The 22,672-nt window shown below is 44.4% G+C and overlaps 1 protein-coding gene and 1 pseudogene across 1 annotated transcript in view; both read right to left on the bottom strand.

Moving 5' to 3' along the window:
* Positions 1–8,006, bottom strand: part of LOC138766431 (olfactomedin-4-like) — a 32,842-nt gene extending 24,836 nt beyond the window's left edge. The window contains exon 1 of the mRNA XM_069944025.1: positions 7,743–8,006. Coding sequence (XP_069800126.1) covers positions 7,743–8,006 — 264 coding nt within the window. The remainder of the gene's footprint in view (positions 1–7,742) is intronic.
* Positions 8,007–10,362: 2,356 nt separating this feature from the next.
* Positions 10,363–14,581, bottom strand: LOC138766430 (olfactomedin-like; annotated as a pseudogene).
* Positions 14,582–22,672: the final 8,091 nt, after the last annotated feature.

The following is a 22,672-nucleotide window of genomic DNA, read 5'->3' as shown; positions in this document are numbered from 1 at the left end:
CATCAGATACCGAAGCTGTCCCGCATAGTAATAGATTTGAAAATCAGGGAGTGACATACCCCCGTGGGATTTAAATCTCTGTAAAGTGGCCAATTTCAACTTAGATCGGTTATTTCCCTAGATAAAGGGGGGTAGCATTGCATTAAGTTGTTTAAAAAAGGACTGCGGTACCGGGGAGGAAGAATGCTCTAGCAGATACAAGCTTTTTGGTAAGATAACCATTTTGACCAGATTAATGCGGCCCGGGACCCCCAGCGGAAGAGTTGCCCAAACTCTGAATTTGTCCCGCACATAAGCCAATAATGGAAAGATATTAGTGTGGTAGTCCAGGCCATAGTCCTTATTGATTATTACCCCTAGATATTTGAAGTGATCCACTACCGTAAGGCCACATGCTACATCCCCCCAATGTTCAGATTGAAAAGGCATAAATGCCGACTTCCCCCAGTTAATGTGTAAGCCAGAGTGAAGTCCAAACCGTTCTATAAGGGTAATAGCCTCAGGGAGAGTGGCTGCAGTGTCGGACATGAAAAGGATCAAATTGTCAGCGTACAGGCCTACCCTATCCTCCCTTACGCCGTTTATAATGCCGTGATATGACCGACTCTGACGGAGTCTCAAGGCTAGGGGCTCTATAGCCAAGGCAAATAGCAAGGGAGAAATAGGGCAGCCCTGCCGCGTCCCTCTAGCTAGATTAAAATATGGGGACATGATATCGTTTACTAAGATGCGTGCTCTCGGCGCCTTGTACAGGAGCATAACCCATTTTATGAATATCGGGCCAAACCCAAATTTGCGGAGAGAAGCAAAAAGAAAGTTCCATTCAATAGAATTGAAGGCCTTGGCAGCATCAAGTGATGCCAAGGCCCAATTCTGCTTCCTCGTGACCCCTACTTGGGTGAGCACCTGAACCCTCCGAATATTATTGGAGGTCGAGCGACCAGGCATGAAGCCACATTGATCGGAGTGGACAACCTCCAGAATCACCCCATTTAAGCGGTTTGCCAATACTTTAGTTAAAATTTTGTAGTCCACGTTTAACAACGATATCGAAAGATAGGATCCACAATCAAGTGGATCCTTGTCTGGCTTTAGTAGAACTACTATTGTAGCATCATAATATGATTCTGGAAGTTGTCCACATACCAGGGCAGCATGAAACGTAGATTGGAGTGCCGGCGCTAGTAAGTCCATGTATTTAGCATATACCTCAATGGGGAGGCCATCGGGGCCAGGTGCTTTACCCGGTCTGATATGGCCTGCTGGATTTCCTTCAAGGTAATGTCAGCTTCCAATAATGACCGACTCAGCGGACAAGCAAGGGAAGGTGAGATCAGCCAAATAGGTATCCAAATCCACTTCAGAAGATGTGCTTTGGGACGAATATAAATTCATATAGAATTGAGCCAATCTATCCGCTATGGCTTGGTTCGTATCCAGAACAGACCCCCGAGAGTCATGTACCTTCAGTATAGTTGGTGATTGGGAATTCTGATGTATCAAGTAAGCTAAAAGCTTACTAGACTGATTGCCCATCTCAAATGACGTTTGCTTGGACAAGAAAATTTTCCTATTCGCCTTCTCCTGTAATATGTGGAGATACCACCTGCCCGCCTCCAGCCACGCCTCCCTATTTGAGTCAGAGGGATCCCTAACATAAGTTTGTTCCAGAGATTTACATTGGGCCTCCAAAGCCAATTCCTCACGGGCACTTTCTCTCTTAATATATGTTACAGAAGATTGTAAACAACCTCGTAAATAGGCTTTGGTGGTTTCCCACAAGATTAATTTATTCTCATGAGGTTGGTTAATATGGAAAAAGCTTTCCATTTGATCCGGAATTCGGTCATTCTGGGATAACAAGGTCAACCAAAAGGGATTCAATCTCCATCCCTGTGTCCCAGCCTGCAGGGGACCTATGACAACTAAGACCGGAGAATGATCAGATACTGACCTAGTTAGATAGGAAACAGAGGAAACCTGCAGAGTCAGAGTTGGATTGCCCAGTATCATATCTATGCGGGATAGGGAGGCGCGGCCAGACGCCTGACAAGAGTATACTCTATCCAGGGGATGATAATGCCTATAAACATCCACCCATCCCAATTCTGACAGTAGAACTTGGAGAGGAGTCAATGATACGTCTCTCGGGGGTGCTGTGTTAAATCTATCTAACACCAGGTTGAGGATAGTATTAAAATCCCCCATGCACAATATAGCTGCTCCTGGATAAGAGGCAGCAAAGGCCACCGCCAGGTGGAGGACAGCCAATGTACCAGGAGGAGGATTGTATACACACAGCAGAACGTACGGACGATTGTCCATGTGTGCATATGCGATCACAAATCTCCCTTCGGCGTCCGTCTTGGAGGTCACCAAGTCCCATTTTATGGATTTATGGATAAGCAATGCTACTCCCCTAGAGTGTGACGTATGAAAGGAGTGTAACCAAATCCATAATTAAATATTTAACAAGTGGTGGAAGATGAAAAAAATACTGATAACAGGAGAAGGATTTATTTTTTTCTGATAAGGTATATTACAAAGGTTCTTATATTTGTTTATACTATTGGTCGATGCTTAGTTTGTTCAGTGTCTATTTGAGTCTTTTGTGCCAGTGAAATAGAACACTCATTTTTATTGTATCCTAGTGCATATGGTATGTAGAAAGAGTACACACTCCTAAAAGGTGAAGATCCTTGGTCAGTTAACCCATTCATTTAGTAAAGTCCAAAACCTGTACACAAGGAAACTGCTTTCTAACATGCAAAAGAAGAGCGATTTATGTCACCCTATAAGTCTCATGTCAATACCAAGAATTTCATAACTGAAATGTGGATGTTCTGTCTATTGTGCAACAAGGTAAAATGCACTTTAAATAGAACTAATAAGTCATTTAACAGAAGGAGAAGTTCACATCTAAGGGTTCAGCTACACTTTCTAAACACCATATGATCATAAGGAACTGGTGGTCAGAAAACAGTGATAGATGCGTGTCAAGAAAGGGATAATATTCCAAGTGAAGGGTGGATGAGCTGGGTGGAAGACAAATGTCAATGTAAGTCATATACAGAATGTATATGTGGTGTCCCACTAGGGTGTTACTGTTGTTAACACCCTTCGCAAAAGTCTGTACTTTTTGTGGTCTTGTTGCAGCCAAAGTAGTATTAAGAGATGATCAGTAGATGTCACTATATTATGTAATGAAGTGTGGAAGCTGCACAGCTGAAGTGCCTCAAAGGGTTATTGTGTTTATGTGTACCAGAATCTGTGAGCCAGTAGGATCTTTACTTTCTTCTGTCCTATCACCTCTTCTCTCTCTTCTCTTCTGTCACACTCTTTCTACCCAACCACAGTGTGCCTTACACGCCGGATAGTAAGTTAGTCCCTTGGGTGAAGGAGGAGTCTTAGTCGAGATTCTGTGGAGGAAGGATGCAGACCAGATAGCTCTCCACAGTGGTCCTACCTGGGCCCTGGCCCTCTGCCAGGTCCCCCGCAAAGAAGAGGAGTAGTCTTAGTCAGTACCCCGCATGGGTATGATACAGGACAGTGCTCTGTTACAAACTTCTCCCTCAGTGCCTATACCCTGCATGATGCAGTGTTAAACCCCTCAGGAGAGGATTAGCCAACAGATCTCCTCAACCCACGTCGTGGACTAGGAGAAACGACAGTGCAGGACAGTATCCACTAAAAAGCCAAAGAGCTAGGAACTGATCCGGGTGGAGAAAACTTACTGTAAAAGTCTATGAACTCCATCTCGCAGCGCGAGTGTCAGCCAGGAAATTCTCATCATTCTGCTCATCCCAGGTAACAAGGTCTGGGGCCTGTGTCACCTATTAGTACGGGTCAGCCAACGCTAGTGGGCATAAGGTGATGTGAAGACTATAGAAAGGTCAACACATAGGCACAGGTTTTTCTCATTCTTCTTCTTCTTCTAAAAGTATTTTTCTATATACTCTAACATCCCAGCAGAGCACATTACTACTTGGGTTGAGACTCTCACGGCACCCTCCTCTCTACCATACTACCTCAGTACAACTCTACCAACACTACTATATCCTATTTAGCACTTATCACGCAGATCTGGTGGTTTTATGTTTAAGTATTTATTGGAACTCTATCAAGTGTATATCTGAGCTCATCTGTATCACTTGTTGCACATTTGCCAATAGTAGAGCAAGTTAACGTTGTCCCCGGAGTCTGTGATTGTTCACTAACACCTGCACAGCATATACACCGCAACCTTGGGACATCTCTACTTTCTGTGGGTGGCGGGTCCTACTATTCGGGAGGGTCATTGCACCGCTCTGGTCCCCTGTGACTATATCATTTGTGACTACACTATCCCAAGGGACCTGGTAGCAACCCAACAGGACACCGACCACAGGGGAAAAGGGTGCAGACGGCCTTACACCTCAAAAGCTGGCGTGCCATTACACCTGTGTGCCCACAAGCACTGGTGTCACATGACAAAACCTTAAGGTCTGGCTGTATCTTGGCCAACCACCACAGGAGTGGCATCACACTTCCATCTAGCAAGTGACCGGCCGTCCCACCGCTATAACACCTTCCATATATGTAATGTCAGGAGGGGTCAAGGGTGAGTGCAGCCCTGATACTAAACCCTCCCGCTGTTCCTGCCTACGTGAAGACCACTCTAAACCAGCCGTGGGGAACCTTCAGCCCTCCAGCTGTTAGAAAAAACTACAATTCCCATCATGCCTGGACAGCCAAAGTCGAAGGCTGGATTTTATACACCAGTAGCAATGGAAAAAAATAATTCATCTGAATTCAGAGAGTAGTGTATAGTGTATACTGTATTATCACTGTATACATCCATAACACAGAAACAATTGCTACTGTCCCATATTGTACACCTGAAATTCTAGCCAACAGAGAGAGTTTCCCTAGAAGCACTTCTCTCACAAAAAAATAAAGAACAGCCTTTTGTCAGCTGTAATTTTTTTTTTTTTTTTTTGGTGGAACTGCAAATATACCCAAATTGTGAAATTTTGAGTGAAGAAGGGAGCGGGATTTATGCAGTTTCCATACATATACTTTTGAATGTACTATGTGTTTGCTCTGAGCCCTTTGCTGGATGCATTTTACCCCATACACCATCCCCAATCCAGAACTCATAATCCGGCTGTTGCTTTCTAATCTTGTTTGTAATCAGAAGCTTTGGACCATCTGCACAGCATAAAAGCTGTTAATCCCTTCTGTAACAGTGTTCAACAAGGTCCTTAGTGTGTTGTAATGCGTTGTGCAATCAGCGTACTATATGCTCCGGACAGGAAGTGGCAGTTTTCAGTACATTTGGACAGGATTATCTAATCTGTGTTTGCTAAATCATAAAGACAAATAGCAGTTTCTCAATAGCGTTTCTGCACATCGTGTAACATTGAAGTTGTATTGTTTCATGATTTATTTATTTTTTACTGATTTTTTATTTGCGAAATAAACATTCTCTACAGTAAATGTAGTGGAATGCAGATAAAAATTCGCATTTGCAATTTGCATTTGTAAACTGTAGTCATGTTAAAGGAAACCAGTCAGCCCAATTGGGCTGATATGGTTCCCTGGAGCGCTGTATACAGCTCCTGATCAGTCTGCGACACGTACTGGCCACAGCTGCAGCAGAAGCTGTATACCGGAGAAAAAGAGGTTTTATTACTGGGGCGCGTGGCAGGCAGAGGTGGGGACGTAGTCATCTTGGCGGCTCCCCACTCATGTCTTGTCACTGCTCTCTGCCTGTCAGTGTGCTTGAAAGGGATGATTGACAGGCAGAGAAGTCCGTTACTGGCCTCTCTTCCTGTCAGTCATCCCGCCTAGTGCTGATCAGGAGCTGTATACAGCACTCCAGGGAACCATATCAGCCCAACCGGGCTGATTGGTTCCCTTTAAGTAGCTTATTTCCAGTAGGAAAGAACTTGTTCTACAGTGCCCCCTACTGGAGGTAACCATCCTTACTATCATTGTCCAAATCTTGAAGGGCCTTAAAACACTGTCAGGGGTTATATGACAAACCATAATCTCCTCCAAAAGGAAGAGTTACCCATCTATAACCAGCGGTTTTAGGGTCCTTGCCCCTCATCTCTACAGAGGAGGGTTCTGACTTGATATGAGAGGTTTTTAATTTGAGACAAAGGAACAAATGTATCTTGTTGAGGAGACTGCAACACTGGCGTATGGTTCTTACAAGCTGTGCAAAGCTCAATGGGAAAGAATATGCAAAGTAGCTAATTTTCTGAAGGAAACCTACTCTACACTGTCACCTACTGAAGGAAGCTTCCTTTACAATCAATGGTTGATCCTTAAAGAGGAACTGTCAAGCAGGTTAGACAAATCTAACCTACTGATGGGTCCCTATTGCGCACAGAACACTGAGGATGAAGGAATGTCTGTTACCTTCATCCTCTGCACCGTTGCCATGCAGTTATTAAAGGAGAAGTCCCACGAAAACTAAAATCGGCAGGCAGATGGAGAGGTGGGGGTGAAAATAATAAACATGTAAGCTCATCCCTCCTCCAGCCTCGTTGCACCACTCCAGGGTCCCGTTCACCGCAGCTGGGGTCCTGCAGCTCTGCTAGGTGCAATGTTATGACACCGGCTGATTAATTGCCCATTCAGCCAAGCAGTGAGTGGAACAAAACACTGCTCTTTTCACTGACTGACTTTGCTGGCAATCGCTCAACCGGGCCATGACTTTGTTGCTGTAAGAGCCTGGTACTTGACATATCCGGTTGACATCCAGCAGCCGCCATCAGGACCCCAGAGCTGCACAACAGAGGCACAAGGAGAGGTGAATTTACATGTTTATTATTTTCACCCCCACCTGCCTGCTGATTTAAGTCTTTGTGGCACTACTCCTTTAATGTAATTGTGTCTCCGCAAAGACTGTTAGAAAAAAGTGGAGGTGAGGCTATCACCCCCAAAGCACTGATACGGCTTGCCCCCGGCCTGCCCCCTTCATTGATAATCATTAGAAGGGTCGGGTCGGTCTGGGGGGAGGATCGGCGCTCTGGGGGCAGGCAGTTCCCCAAACGGCCTTAAAGTTACATTAACAACTGCACAAAAAATGGCACAGAGGATAAAGGTAAGAGACATACCTTCATCCTCAGTACCCCGTGCACAATAGGGGGCTATCAGCAGGTTAACATTTGTCTGACCTGCTTATAGGCTTTAGAAGATAATTATGGATTACATGCCAACCAGAATCTGTAATCTCTTTAAGGAAACATACTACTTCCCTACTCCCATGTCGAAAAACTGATTGTAAGGGAAGCTTCCTCCATTAGATGGCACTGTAGGGCAAGTTCTCGATAAAAAGATTATTTTTTATGAAAATAAAAAAGCACTTTTTGAAGATATGTCCGCACATTGTTTATTAAAACTTACACGACTATAGCAGCAGCTTTGTGTGGGTTAGGAACAGTGACAGATTTGCTTTAAGGGGTTATCCAGTGCTACAAAAACATGGCCACTTTTGCACCAATCTTGTCTCCAGTTTGGGTGTAAGTGTTAGGACTCGGTTGTGCGTTCAGCTCGGCGTCCATAGCAGCTGGACTTCTTCTCAGGTTTTGCACCTCTCTGCTATTCCTTGTTGTAGCAGTGGCCAGTGTGTTACTCCCTGACAGATCAGCACAAGGTGTAGTGAACTCACTGATTGTTGATTGACAACTGACTCTCCCAATTAGCTGTCAGTGTCTGGGCTGGGCTAGGACTTCTAGTCCTATAAGTACTTTCACTTGTCTCAACTTCCTTGCCTGTGAAAGAGCCTCACTTGTGAGAGTATCTTGAACTAGCGTGTTATTCTGACTTATTCTCTGGTATTGGATTTCTGGCTTGGACTTAGACCACTCTCTGGACTTTGCTTCTGTACCTCGCTGACCGGCTGTTACTGACTTGGACTGTTTACTTCCCCTTATTGTGTTTGTACGTCTGTCTTTGTTTTTTGTATTGCACTTGCTCAGGTTAGGGAACGCCTCCAAGTTGTCCGCTGCCATTTTAGGGCTGTTGTCGCAATCAGGTAGGGACAGCTGGGTTGGGTGCAAGTTCTAGGGCTGCACTTGTCCATTGTCTTCCCTGGTCCCAACCTGACAGTAAGTATTAAAACTCCACATAAGTAAATGGAGCTTAATTGCAAACCACACCTGAGATGGAAACAAGATTGGGGCAAAAGCGGACATGTTTCTGTAGTGCTGGATACCCCCTTTAAGAATGAGAGTGAAAAGCAAGATGTTAGACTAAGGGTGGTATTACACGGGCCGAGCAGGGCCCGATAATACCTGTAAACGAGCAGCGATCTGCTAGATCGTTGCTCGTTTACTGGACCTATTACACGGCCCGATAATCGTTTGACAAGAGCTGCAAGGACATCGTTACCGATGTCCTTGCAGCCCTTGCTAAACTGGCATACATTACCCATCCACGTTCCAGGGCTGCTCCTGCGTCCGCTTCTCCCGGGGGTCCCGCGCGCTCTCTAGTGTCACAGCAGCCTGTCAGCTGGTAGGCCGCTCAGCCAATCATAGGCCGGGACCGCCGCGGCCTGTGATTGGCTGAGCGGCCTATCAGCTGACAGGCCGCTGTGACGCTAGAGCGCGCGCGGGACGCAAGGAGAAGCGGACGGCAGGAGCAGCCCTGGAACGTGGATGGGTAATGTATATCGTTAGTCGCCGGCCACGCACCGCTATTACACGCAGCGGTGCGCGGTCGGCGCCCGACGAAAATAGGTTCTAAATTATATCAACGATCAGCCGATGATCGTTGTCATCGGCTGATCGTTGCATTTATTACACGGAGCGATAATCGGCCGAATCGAGCCAATTCGGCCGATTATCGTTCCGTGTAATACCACCCTAAGACACTTTCTACCTAGTCAGCTCTTTTCTCTACTTGTGAAATACACAGTGCTCGCTTGACCTTAGCTCTGTCAAAGAACATTACAGGGTCTGATTCATCCATGAAAGCGCAATCCTTGTGTTCTGAATATGTTGCAATCAACACTGCAATGAGTAAAAGATCAATACATTACTGGAAGTGCCATTGTCTTATATTGTGGGAAATGGCGATGTCTGCCAAACCTGTAAGGTAAACTGTGGTTTCGTAAAAGTATTGACCCTTAGCATTGCCAACGACTGGATACGTTCTATACTGTCACCTATCAATGCTGATTGCTAATTGACCATGAGAAATATGCATCGTTTAATGTGTATGGTGAACCACAGGCAGCCCTTAAATGTCTTGTTGTGGGGGGGTGGGGGGTGGGGGTTGGACTGAGGGTTAGACAAGGTTGGCAAATGCCTAGGGTGCTATATTTTAATAGGGGCAGGGTGCAATTTTCCAAAACTTCTCCTGCCTCCTAGGGTGCCGGATACGCTGAATTTAAAGACAGTATGCCCCTAATTGGTTATGTGCACTAAACACCTCTCTATAAATTGCAGTCCTACCCTGACCCTAGTGTTGGAGCCTCTGCATAGTTTCAAGTGTGTGGTCCCAGCTCTCCCATGATTCCTACCCATGATACCTGCCTGTGATTTCTGCCTGTGAGTAGAGATGATCGAACAGCGGAAAATCTTAGGTATTATAGAATTCAAACCTTGTTGAACCTTCCGCATTTGATTCCCGATGCCTTCCCGGTCTGTGAGGAAGGAGGAGACAGCCCGAGTACCGCCTGGAATTCCGGGATACAGCCTATTACCTAGGCTGAATCCCAAAATTCCAGGAGGTACCGGGGCTGTCTCCTCCTTCCCCATGGACTGGGAAGGCATCAGGAATCAAATGCGGAAGGTTTGACAAGGTTCCAGTTCTGTAGAACCTAAGATTTTCGGCTGTTCGACCATCTCTACCTGTGAGTCCTTTTTGTGGTCCTGCCTGCCTGACGCTTACGTGTCACCAGCTGCACCTCTCCTGTCTCCGCTTCTAAGCCAAGCCAGGGGTAGTAACCAGGGTCACTTCCTGCAGCAAGCCCAACCCAACTTGCGGTGGGCACTGGTGAAGACCAGCGGCCCCTTAGACTCCACTCCTTGGCGCAGCTTATGCCATCGCTAGCGGTGGTTGAGCGGATCCACGACTCCTGTTGTCACAGGCATCCTATGGTGGACTAGGTCCAGGAGAAGACCACCCCCTATAGGATTGTCTTTGGAACTACCCTTATCGGTGATATATCCTGTGTACAATGATAACAATGTTCACAATGCATTGGATTATTTATTTAGTCTTTACAAGACTGGACATGTTATAAGTGTATCATCATTTTCTTAAGAGAAAAAAAAAAGAGAGAGAAACTTGAATTTGCCAACATTTTTGGAATTTGATTATGTCATTCTAACAAAGGAAATGTATTAAAATCATTCAAAAAATTTAAGCCAGAGGCTGGAATTGAATATTGTAAAGTACTTGAAATCCATCATTATACATATAGAGCTTGCGGTCATTGGCGTTGTAGGATAGACTGTGAACATTTTCTAAAATCTTCTCAAACTTGATGCTCAGGCTTTGTTCCTCACCTGTGTTGGTATCATACATGTAGAAAATTTCTTCTTCTCTAGTGTTAAGGGCCCTTGTTACATACAAGACCCCACATACCATGAATGCATTGGTAGCACCCGGCTTATACACAGAGGTGGGCCATGTTCTAATCAGCTCAAGGGATGTTTCATTCAGCAACCCTATAGTCATATAACCTTGTGCACCTTCCTTTGTATAAAGAACCCATGGACCATTTTCATCTCCTTCCAGATCCATGTCTTGGTATTGGGAGGAAGCGTATGAAAACCTGTTGTTGGAAGCAATTTCTGGTATAATCTTGCGATCTGTTTTGTTAGTTTCTAAGCTGTACTTGCAAATATAGCCACTTTGGCAGTCATAGTATAATGAATTGTTATACAGAGTTAACCCACTCCCTCTGCCACTTGTAGAAAATTTCTGGTCTCTGTAGTTTTTGTATTGCTTAAGGTCATTATAGGAGTTATAAAATCGGACACTATAGAAGTAGGAAGTCTCAGTGAGAACCCAATGTGTTTCTCGAGTAGCTCCAAAAAATGTCCTTTCCCCATCCCCCTGCCTTGTAGGATATTCCTCTCCAGTTGACCTGGACAATTTGGGGTTGGCTAATATTCAGAATTCTTCCATGTTTACAGGTTGCTGAAGTAAAAAACACAATAATAATTGCTAAATAAGATGTATCAACATCAAGAGAATGCCCATAAGTAATTGCAAAATATCATCTATATGAACACCAAGATGATTTGTATGGAGCCACAAGAGTTGTTTTAAATGTCCTCAAAGCATCGCTGTCATTTCCAGAGATTTTTAAGCCTGCACAGATTTGTTAAAGAGTCACTGTCATTAAATCATCAGGCATGTCAAAGTTACTGATCACAGCAGGTCTCACTTCTGAGATTTGCTGTGATCAGGAGATATAGCCGATAGCAGCACATTCCACTTTCGGCCACTAATTCTGACACTGTTATTTCATAGACCTACAGTCGGATTTAGCCATTTTGAAGATACGGCTGGGGGTAAATTAAACGGGCACTGCACTCACACCCCACCTATATCTCCTAATCACAGTAGGCCTCATCAGTTAGACCTGCTGTGGTCAGTAACTTTTGACATGCCCGAAGATGTCAAAAGTTATTTCTAATGATGGGCACTCATTAACTCTCCGGAATGATGTTGAGGTGATCTTAGTGCTCAGACTATCAGTATTAGACCTCTGAGATTCTCCTTCATGGTACACAGGTATTTTTCATTTCATCTGCTTTAGGGGAAAGGACCAGGGCTGGGTTGTTAGTCAGTAGTACACGCACAGTTATTTTCCCTTACTGTTCTGGCCAATCATAACACAGCACTTACATCTCTCTGCAATGTGATGATATAGTGCTGGTGCGATAGACTAAATAGGCTGGCACTGTGTTGGGGGAGGATTTACTAAGTACAGTACTGCAGACAGCATTTGGAGGGGAGAAAAAAATACTGATAGGGGTTAGTGGCTTTACAAGGTGCAATGTGAATGAAGAATATGCAGGGTCATCAATGGTTATTTTAGGTTGCTTTTAGTCCATCCACAAGGTTTACAAATTTAGCAAACACACAGATAAAACATCAGGGGAAAATAGAGTTGTTGTTTTTTTTGTTTTGTTTTGTTTTTGTTTTTTGGAGGGGGGGCAGGGGGCTTAAAATAAATTAGAGCCTATTCATACATAGACATACATAGACATAGAAAGGACTATATCACATATTAGCCATAATGAAAATGTGCTACCAAGCACAGCTGAACGGGGTTATCCAGCGCTACAAAAACATGGCCACTTTCCCCCTACTGTTGTCTCCAGTTTGGGTGGGGTTTTGAAACTCAGTTCCATTGAAGTAAATGGAGCTTAATTGCAAACTGCACCTGAACAGGAGACAACAGTAGGGGGAAAAAGTGGCCATGTTTTTGTAGCGCTGGATAACCCCTTGAAGCTCTGAAGTGGTTTCTGTGCTGTCAACTAATCCTGAAGAAAGGTTCAAACTGAAAAGAAGTTGTCTTCATGAGTTAGGGTCTGATATGGGGACATCTACGGAAGCAAATGCCTTCAAAAAGGCACAATTACCGTGCTGGGCCACATGAACAATCTTTGTATCGTTCGTGTGGCCACTTAAATACATTGCTGTCGGGTGCACATCTTCTATTTACATGGGTGATGTGCTGCTGAAAGCGATGTGTTTTAGTGCGGCACAAAAGATTTGATCACCCGACGAGTGGACGTTTTCCAGTTCATAAGCTGATCTCTGACACTTTTACATAGCCCGATTATCGGGCAAAGGAATGTTTCTAACAACGTTCTTTGACGATAATCGGCCAGTTTAAATGCTCCTAACCCCTTTGAAAAGCTAATTTAGCTGACTGGGGCTATTTCTCCAGAACATTTGTTTTTTGTCGTATTTTTAGAAGGCCATTATTTTTAGGTAAAAATATAACCATATTTTCCCCTCAAAATAATAACTGCCTAAAAAAACTGCCAAAAACAAACATTATGTGAACTTGGCCTCAGTTTTTTTAAGTGAAAACACTGGCGTATTTTGAATTACAGGACACGCTCATTATACTGCTAAAGCAAGGTCTCTCCCGGGCAATTATTTTAATGCAGACTTAGGCTGGGTTCACACTACGTATATTTCAGTCAGTATTGTGGTCCTCATATTGCAACCAAAACCAGTAGTGGATTGAAAATAGAGAAACTCTCTGTTCACACAATGTTGAAATTGAGTGGATGGCCGCCATATAACAGTAAATAACGACCATTATTTCAATACAACAGCCGTTGTTTTAAAATACCAGCAAATATTTGCCATAAAATGACGGCCATCCACTCAATTTTAACATTGTGTGAACAGATCCTTTCTGTGTTTTCAATCCACTCCTGGTTTTGGTTGCAATATGAGGACCACAATACTGACTGAAATATACGTAGGTGGAAACAGGAAAAAGGTGTACGGTCCAGCACTCCAAGGCGTGTAGAAAAAATAGGTTAATAAAACATAACTTTTAATTGATGCTTTTAAAATGGTGCTCTAAAACCAACGCGTTTCGCGCCATGGCGCTTAATCATGGTTATAAAAATGAACAAAGTAGCATTTCTTATAAAGGATAAAACAGCCAATCAAGAGTGCCGACATGGCGTACTCATGTGGCGAATAAAGATCCTAATCTACACGTCATTGCGTAGCAAGTCATATGACTGATCATGATACCTAGAAGCAAGGTCTGAATACAGTTAGATGTAAAAATAAAGCAAATCATTCTTGTAGTTCATTCCATGTGGCATTCTAGTATTCAGACGGAATATGTATTCAGCTTCTTTGTGTAGCTTCTTTTCCTTTAATGGGGAATATTTCCTACAAACACAGGGAGCCCCCATGGGAGCTAAATTCTCACCTACTCTCGCTGGTCTATATGTTGCCTGGTGGGAAGAGACGTATTTTTTTCCTCCCAAAACATTTTTTGCCAACACATAAAATGGTACGGACGCTTTATTGATGATATTTTGACGGTGTGGACGGGAGGAGAACAGATGATGAAATCCTTTATGGAATACATTAACAACAATCCCAACAACCTCCGTTTCACAGCCAATTTACAACTTACAGAAATGCCCTTCCTAGACATACTCCTGAAAGCACCGATTGCTGGAAATCCAGTACAGACATCCCTATATCGAAAAAGCACTGCTGGAAACACTATACTGTATGCAACAAGCAACCACCCAGCACACACTTTAAAATCCATCCCAGTGGGGGAACTCACTAGAATTAAACGTGCGTGCTCTGAAGAAAGGGATTTCAATGCACAATGTGAACAAGCCAGTGAACGCTTGAAACAAAGAGGCTACAAACAAGGAACTATAAAAAGAGCAAAAAATATAGTTAAAAACAGAAATAGAAGGGATTTGCTATCCAATAAAAATTCAAATAGTTACACTCGTACCACCACCACTGATACACCCATAACTTTTTCAACACAATTTAGTGCGGAAAACGAGAAAATTGTTGAAATTTTGAATGAAAACTTACCTCTATTAAGACAGGATGACATCTTGGCAACAATTCTGGAAGGAGGACACCGATGTGTAGCCCGAAGAGGCCGTTCTCTGAAGGACTTATTGTCCCCCAGCATGTATACTACGGAAGACTACACTAAAAGTAATAAGATCACAGGTAACTTCAAATGCGGTGGAAACAGATGCCAAACATGTAAATTTTTGGAAACAAAGAAAACTTTCACTGACAGTTCTAATAATGCAAATTATAGGGTACAAGATTTCATCAATTGCAACAGTCATCATCTTGTCTACATCATTGAATGCACTCTATGCGATCTGAAATATGTGGGCTGTACCACCAAACCTTTGAAAAAACGCATAGGAGAACATTTACAAAACATTAGGGCAGGATCGGGTTTCAATACCTCTGGTGCTTCCAAACACTTTTTACAAACACATAGCGGAGACACTTCCAGTTTCACATGTTATGGTATAAAGAAAGTTTCTAACCCCAAGAGAGGAGGTGACTGGAAAAAGAAACTCCTACACAAAGAAGCTGAATACATATTCCGTCTGAATACTAGAATGCCACATGGAATGAACTACAAGAATGATTTGCTTTATTTTTACATCTAACTGTATTCAGACCTTGTTTCTAGGTATCATGATCAGTCATATGACTTGCTACGCAATGACGTGTAGATTAGGATCTTTATTCGCCACATGAGTACGCCATGTCGGCACTCTTGATTGGCTGTTTTATCCTTTATAAGAAATTCTACTTTGTTCATTTTTATAACCATGATTAAGCGCCATGGCGCGAAACGCGTTGGTTTTAGAGCACCATTTTAAAAGCATCAATTAAAAGTTATGTTTTATTAACCTATTTTTTCTACAAGCCTTGGAGTGCTGGACCGTACACCTTTCTCCTGTTTCCACTTGTGAATCCACGCCCAACCGCGTCAGGGATCCGTGCACCCACCCATCCCCCTACAGCATACAGGGAATCAGCTGTCCGCCATCTCCAGGTGAGCTGATCCGATCCCTCACTACTCTCAGTATTGAAATATACGTAGTGTGAACCCAGCCATAGGCTGCACTGAACACGGACGTTGATTGCCTTTAACGGACTTCTCCCCTTGCCCAGGCAGCATCTGTGATAAGATGCTGGGAGCGGTAGAACTGTACAGATATGCACCGCGCTGTAATGATTCAGCCGTGCGGGGGGAGAAGCCCATTACAGGCAATCCACGTCCGTGTTCCGTGTGGAACATGGAACGTGTGAATGCAGCCTAAGACTATGTTCAGACGCTGTAATGGAGGCACACCTGCTTTTAGTTTATGACCCTTTCCCCAATGGTCGGTGACCTGCCGGGTTTAGATAGGTCCCTTGGGTGCTTATCATGATGGTCCGGGGTGGAGTTATGACCCACCCGGGCTGTTGGTACCGCCACCCACAGAAAGGGGAAATGACCCAAGGACAGTGAAGCTGCTGTGTAGGTGCTATTGCAATCACAAAAACACAGAAAAATGCAACAGCTTACCGCAATGGCAAGATGTAGACCCACTACAGACAGGAAAATAGTTAAAAGCAGCCCCCTCCAAGTGCTAAAAAATTCCCACAAAAATAATGAGGCTTTTGGTTACCATTTGCAAACAGTGTAAACCACCCCACCACGATAAGGTGGGTAAAGTAGAGGCAGCCACTCCCCCCATCTGGAACACAGAAAAAAAGGACAAATTTGGTCAGCTCTCCTAGAACACACATCTTGCCATTGCGGTGAGCTGTTGCCTTTTTCTGTGTTTTTGTGTTTAAAATTTCAGCCATAGCAACGCGCTCCTGCCTAGTGTGAATAGTGTTCTAGGAGAGCTGACCAAATTTGTGTTTTTCTTCCCTGTGTTCCAGATGGGGGAGTGGCTGCCTCTACTTGGTCGTGCACTCCACCCATCCCACCCAGGTGGTGCAATTATTTTTGCAGGTATAAGAAGGATCTTGCATGCCCAGTGCATAGGTGTATTATACGCCATAGTACAGTGAAGGGTCTGCCCCGATATGAGGCCACCTTATCGTTGTGGGGTGGTTTACACTGTTTGCAAATGGTAACCAAAAGCCTCATTATTTTTGTGGGAATTATTTTTAGCAGTTGGGGGGGGGGGGAGGGCTGCTTTTAACTATTTTCCTGTCTGTAGTGGGTCTACATCTTGTCATTGCAGTGAGCTGTTGCATTTTTCTGTGTTTTAGTGTTTACAATTTCAGCCATAGCAACTTGCTCCTGCCTAGTGTGAATGGTGTTCTAGGAGAGCTGACCAAATTTGTCATTTTTTTTTAGCATTTGGGAGGGCTGCTTTTAACTATTTTCATGTCTGTAGTGGGTCTGTATCTTGCCATTGCGGTGAGCTGTTGCATTTTTCTGTGTTTTTGTTCTTACAGTTTCAGCCATAGCAACACACTCCTGCCTAGTGTGAATGGTGTTCTAGAAGAGCTGACCAAATTTGTCTTTTTTTTCTGCGCTATTGCAATAACCACTGAGTCCCGGTATAATAAATAAACTCTTCTTTACTGATGAATATGTGGGCATACAAGTAGACAATCACTTTGGACTTGACTAGATCTGCACAGAGAACTATAGAGGTAGTGAACGTAGAGTAGCAGTGCTGACTTGTCTTGAGAGTCCCAACCCAATGTAGTACTGTGCTCTGCCAGAACTTTAGAAGAAGAGATACTTGAGAAGTGAATACTGAAAGAAGAATACTTGTGCCGTTTTCCGACCTTTGTCGTTGTAACCACCTGTTGCCCTACAGTGTCGGGTGACCCCTGCTCCTAAGGTGACACAAGCCCCAGACCTTGTTACCGGAGTTGAGCACGGTGTACAAAGAGTATTTAGGCTCTTAGCCTATCCAGACCAGTTCCTCTGTTGTAGGATACTGTCCTTCAGTTTTAGAGATGTTCACGGTGTGCGTTGGGGATCTCTGACTTGTCCTCTCTGTTGGTGTTTAGCACTGCATTAGAGGTAAAAGTGTTGCTTTAAGGAAAACAGTCTCTGTGTCGTCCATACGTCTGTCTATTACTACACTCCAGGCTAGACTACACTAGACTGGGTAGGGGGACTTGGCAGAGCCAGGGCCCAGCTGGACTACAGCAGGGACCGTCTTGTCTTGTGTCCTCTCTCTACAGAAACTTGACTAAGACTGACTAAGTGTGGGTCTACACTTCCTCTCCCTATGTGACAGCTTCCTACAGGGTGTATGTAACAACCTCTGAGAGTAATGGAGAAGAGAGTGTAAATAGAAAGAAGGATAGAGATAGGTGGGATAGAAGAGCAGTTCTCATTGGTGGTGCAGATCCTGAGCAAAACATTAACCCTTAGTTCACTACAGCTGCGCAAAATACATACATGAATATACACCATAATACACCATAATGAGATCTAGCGATAAAACTTATACATGACTTCATTACCATTTCACTTTGAGTTACAGGCTTTTGCAAGCGGTGTTTAGACTAGTAACACCCGTGATAGGACACCACACTTGCACCTAACCTTAGTCCAAACCAATGTACAGTTGCTGTGTGTCCAGGGGTGGGTGTTGCCGCTTCTGTCCACTGTGACAAGTAGTTCCTAAAATACCAGAACCCACCAGCAGTCCCAACATCAGTTCAAGGCACCTGGGCCACAGCACAGAGACATACAGCCACAAGTTACAACCTATGGCTATGTTGCCACTTCAGGAACATATTAGGGAAATGCAGCCATCCTGTTATAAAGATGGCTGCAAAAATTAATCATGATAATTATTTGAGTCTGCATACATTACGAGATGGCCACCTTTCCCTGAAATGTTTCCGAAATGGGAACTTCGCCTATGGCTGTATCCATTTTTTTTTTTTTTTTTACAGCCCCGGGAGTCGAATGCAGAGTGTTCAGGGTTTTGCAAATCCGAACTTAATACTTAATAAAACACTAGGCTAGGTTCACACACAGTAAAATAAATGCTAAATACGACCATAATTTTAATTGGAAATATAAATGTGTGAACAGAGAGTAAAAAAATGGCTGAAATTTGCAAAAGCAGGGAGTAAATAATAAGCAGAAAAGCATGTTCATTATGTGTGTATGCACTGCTGGACAATTTCACATTTACTTAAAAGGAGCACATTATTCTATTGAAAATGTGGCTTTCTTTAATTTTACTGTGTGTGAACGTAGCCCAAGGCTCATCACTGTGGTTTTTGCAGAATTCCCCACTGTATTTTGTCCATATTGTAAGGACCTTACAGTTAGGACAATGCTGAGGGAGCGTTGGTAGCAACCGGCTTATACACAGAGGTGGGCCATGTTCTAATCAGATCAAGGGATGTTTCATTCAGCAACCCAATACTCAAAAATCCTAGTGTACTTTGCTTTTTATAAAGAACCCACAGACCACATTCGTTGTAGGGGAAGGACGCAAGCTAAAACGCTCCCTACAGTGGTCCCTTTGGGCCCTGGCCCTCTGTCAGGTCCCCAGCATAGCCTTAGTCAGGTTCCTGTATGGTGAGTAAGCAAGACAAGACACACGTAACAGTTTCTCTTCAAGTAACACTACACAGCACGATGCAGTGTTATACCCCTCACAGGAGAGGATCAGTCAGAGACCATCTCAACCCACACCAAGGACTAGGAGATTCACAGTGCAGGACAGTATCTACAGACAGCAAAAAGCTAGGAACTGATCCGAATAGAGCAAAGTTGCTAGAAGCCTCTGAACTCTATCTCGCAGCGCGGGTGTCAGCAGGGAATCGGGTCCGTGCTCCGGCTTGCTTCAGGGGCCCCGGCGTCTGGATGTCCCGCTCAGCCAATCAGTGTGCTGCCCCACCGCAGCCACTGACTGGCTACGCGGGACAACCAGACACTGGGAGCCCCCGAAGCGAGCTGGAGCGTGGACCAATAATGTATGCATCGGGCTGCGGGTGGTTAAGGGGGCTGACTTTTTCATACTCGAAGCAGGATGACAATTCCGCTGTATGTGATTCTATTGAAAATGACAGTTAATGAATCCGCAGCGGATTTTGCTGCAAACCCGCAGTATGAAGTCTGCTGCGAATCTGTCGTGTGTGAATCTAGCCTTACAGAGTTTCTTAAAATCACTTGTACTATTAATTTCTGCAAAAAAAAATAAAAAATAAATAACAGATACACTTTAAACTAACACATCTGTGAGAGCCAGAATTCTTGCTGGTTGGTAGGCAATCGAATACTTATTTCATGCAAAAAAAATGCAACTCATTTTAAAATCAGAGATGTCTCATTCTTTGTTGGTGGAAAAACTAATTGGCATCATAAAAATACTTGTTTGCCACTGTATGTGTGTATCAGCTCACCAAACGTGTCGATGACCAGCTATATAGCATAACGGATGATAAAATGTAACATGCAGCCAAGTGGCCCAACAATATTAACCAGCCCACTAGGCCTGGCTGCAAGCCATCATGGTGCACTGTGTATAACACTGTGACTGGCACATTACAGAAGACTTTTTTTTTTTGTGCACTTAGAATACTAAGCATTAAAAGGGGTTTCCAGAGATAACACACAGCTACTTTCTTGAAAAAATAGCACCACCACTGTCCTTAAGTTGTGTGTAGTATTACAATGCAGCGCCATTCACTTCAATGAAACTGAGCACCCAAACTGAGGACAGTAGTAGTGCTGTTTGTAGAAGAACGCTGCCAGGTGTTTGCTCAGATAACTCCTTGACTCAATGTGAATAGTAGATGATTTATTAGGCGTTCATTAATATTTTGTAAGGGTATATTCACACGGGCGGGCTCGCAGCGAGATTCTCGCTGCGAGCCCGGCAGGTCCTGTCAGTTCCCATAAACTACATACTTGCTGCGGTCTAAACGACCGCAGCGAGTATGTAATTATACCGCGCTTAACCCCTTCTACTCCCGCCGGCTCCCCCGCTGTAAGCAGCATACATTACCTGTCCTTGCTGCACGGGTCCGGCGTCCTGCTCTCCCGTCCGGCCAATCAGTGGCTGCGGCTGGGCAACACACTTATTGGCCGGACGGGAGAGCAGGACGCCGGACCCGTGCAGCGAGGACAGGTAATGTATGCTGCTTACAGCAGGGGAGCCGGCGGGGGCAGAAGGGGTTAAGGGCGGCAGAATTACATACTCGCTGCGGTCGTTTAGACCGCAGCAAGTATGTAGTGTATGGGAACTGCCAGGACCTGCCGGGCTCGCAGCGAGAATCTCGCTGCGAGCCCGCCCGTGTGAATATACCCTAACTGTAAAACATCGCCCATTTAGCATAGTGGCTGGTCTGCATCCCACAGACTGGTAACTGGAGTTTTACCTTAAATTTGTACTATATGAATGTCTTTAATGATATGTTGCAGAAGTGACTCCACTACAATAGTGTCTGATTTTCTCAGGTGGGAGTGACATTTACCCCAGTGAGGAGGTTATAAAACAAGACCAGAAAATGTCCTCATACTCTGGGAATCTGCATGCAAAAGATTAATAACCCCTCAGTGTTTTATAACAACTTCATGTTGTATCATATAATGATTTACTTATAAAAAATATTATAGTATCGGTTCTCAGCAACTTCCCTGTTCTTACCTTTAATTTGTCTTGATAAATGTCATCATGAGTACAGACGCCATGACAGTTATGGAGGTACATAGAGTTACAACGTGCACTCTGCGGAAAGGCAGGGATATAGCATTCTGTTCTTTTAGGCTATGTTCACACAACGTATAACTATGGCCGTAGTTTTGCGGTGTGTAACATAGCCTAATTTGTAATGGGATCCCGGCCGGAGTGTACACACATCGTATACGCTCCGGCCGGGATCCTATGTGGCGCCGGAAAAAACTGACGTCAGTTTTCTGCGGCCGGAATTCAGTGAATTGGGTCTTGGCTGCGCATCACTAGGTGAAATAGCGATGCATGCCCATCGGCCGATGACTGTAGTTTAAAGTAATAAAGTAATAACTCACCTTACCACGTTCCCTGGAGACCTCGGGGGGTTGGGAAAGTGAAAAAGGAGGAATAAGGGGTTTAGAGGGCTTGCAAAAGGGGGATAGTGCAGCCATTTTGGATTTGCATGCCTAATTGGAACATAATCTGCCCACCACCCTGTTATAGATTCTTTTGAATAAAGGACAGTTTTGTGTGGGGATGGTGACTCTGATAGTGGATCTGAAGAGGCATAGCTGGTGAGGTTTCCCTTCTTGTTGAAGCAGTTGGGTAGGCTTGGGGGGGGGTACTTGAGGTTGAAAGGAGACAATAGGACTGGGGGTAAAGGGAGGGAACTGATGTTAAGGTTTTGGACTCCCTGGTTACTAATCTATAATTTGGGATGACTGTCACTGGTAACCCTGTGGTGCCCGTGGGCTTTCAAACGGTCACTTGCCAGATGGTGCTGTGTGACGCCACTTCTGTGATGGTTGGTAGGAATATAGCTCAGCCTATAGTTGTACTGTCGTGACGCCAGTGCCAGTGGGGCACACAGGTATGGGGGCACACCTGCTTTTATTTTAAGGTGGCTGGCCATATCCTTTCCCCTGTGGTCGGTGACCTGCCGGGTTGTGAGGGGGTTTCTTGGGTACAAGTGGCCAAGTTTACCTGGTTACACCCACGCTGCGAGATAGAGTACATAGGCTTCTAGCAACTTTGCTCTGTCTGGATCAGTTACTCTTGCTATCAGGATACTGTCCTGCACTTTTAGAAATGTTCATGGTGTGGGTTGGGGTGTTCTTTGACTTGTCCTCTCTTTTAGTAGCTTAACACTGCATAGTGAGTAGAAGTGCTGCTTTCAAGAAACTGGTGTCTGCATCTCCCATATGCGTCTGTTCACTACCACACTTCAGATAAGACTACACTGGATACTGACTAGGTGGGGACCTGGCAAAGCCATGGCCCAGCTGAACTACAGCAGGGACTGTCCTATCTTGCGTCTTCTCTCCACCAATACTAAGGTAAGACACCCTAAGTGTGGGTGTGTACTTCCTCTCCCCATGTGACAACTTCATACAGGAGGTGTAATGTCCCCTGTGAGTGGTGGAGAAGTATAAAGTGAAGAAGCATAGAGATAGGTAAAGAAGAAAAGAGGGCTCTAATTGATGTGCAGATTATAACAACCGATAACCCCT

This window comes from Dendropsophus ebraccatus, chromosome 10 (assembly GCF_027789765.1).
Source record: "Dendropsophus ebraccatus isolate aDenEbr1 chromosome 10, aDenEbr1.pat, whole genome shotgun sequence".
Taxonomy (NCBI): Eukaryota; Metazoa; Chordata; class Amphibia; order Anura; family Hylidae; genus Dendropsophus; species Dendropsophus ebraccatus.
This window is presented reverse-complemented; position numbering and strand designations above follow the sequence as displayed.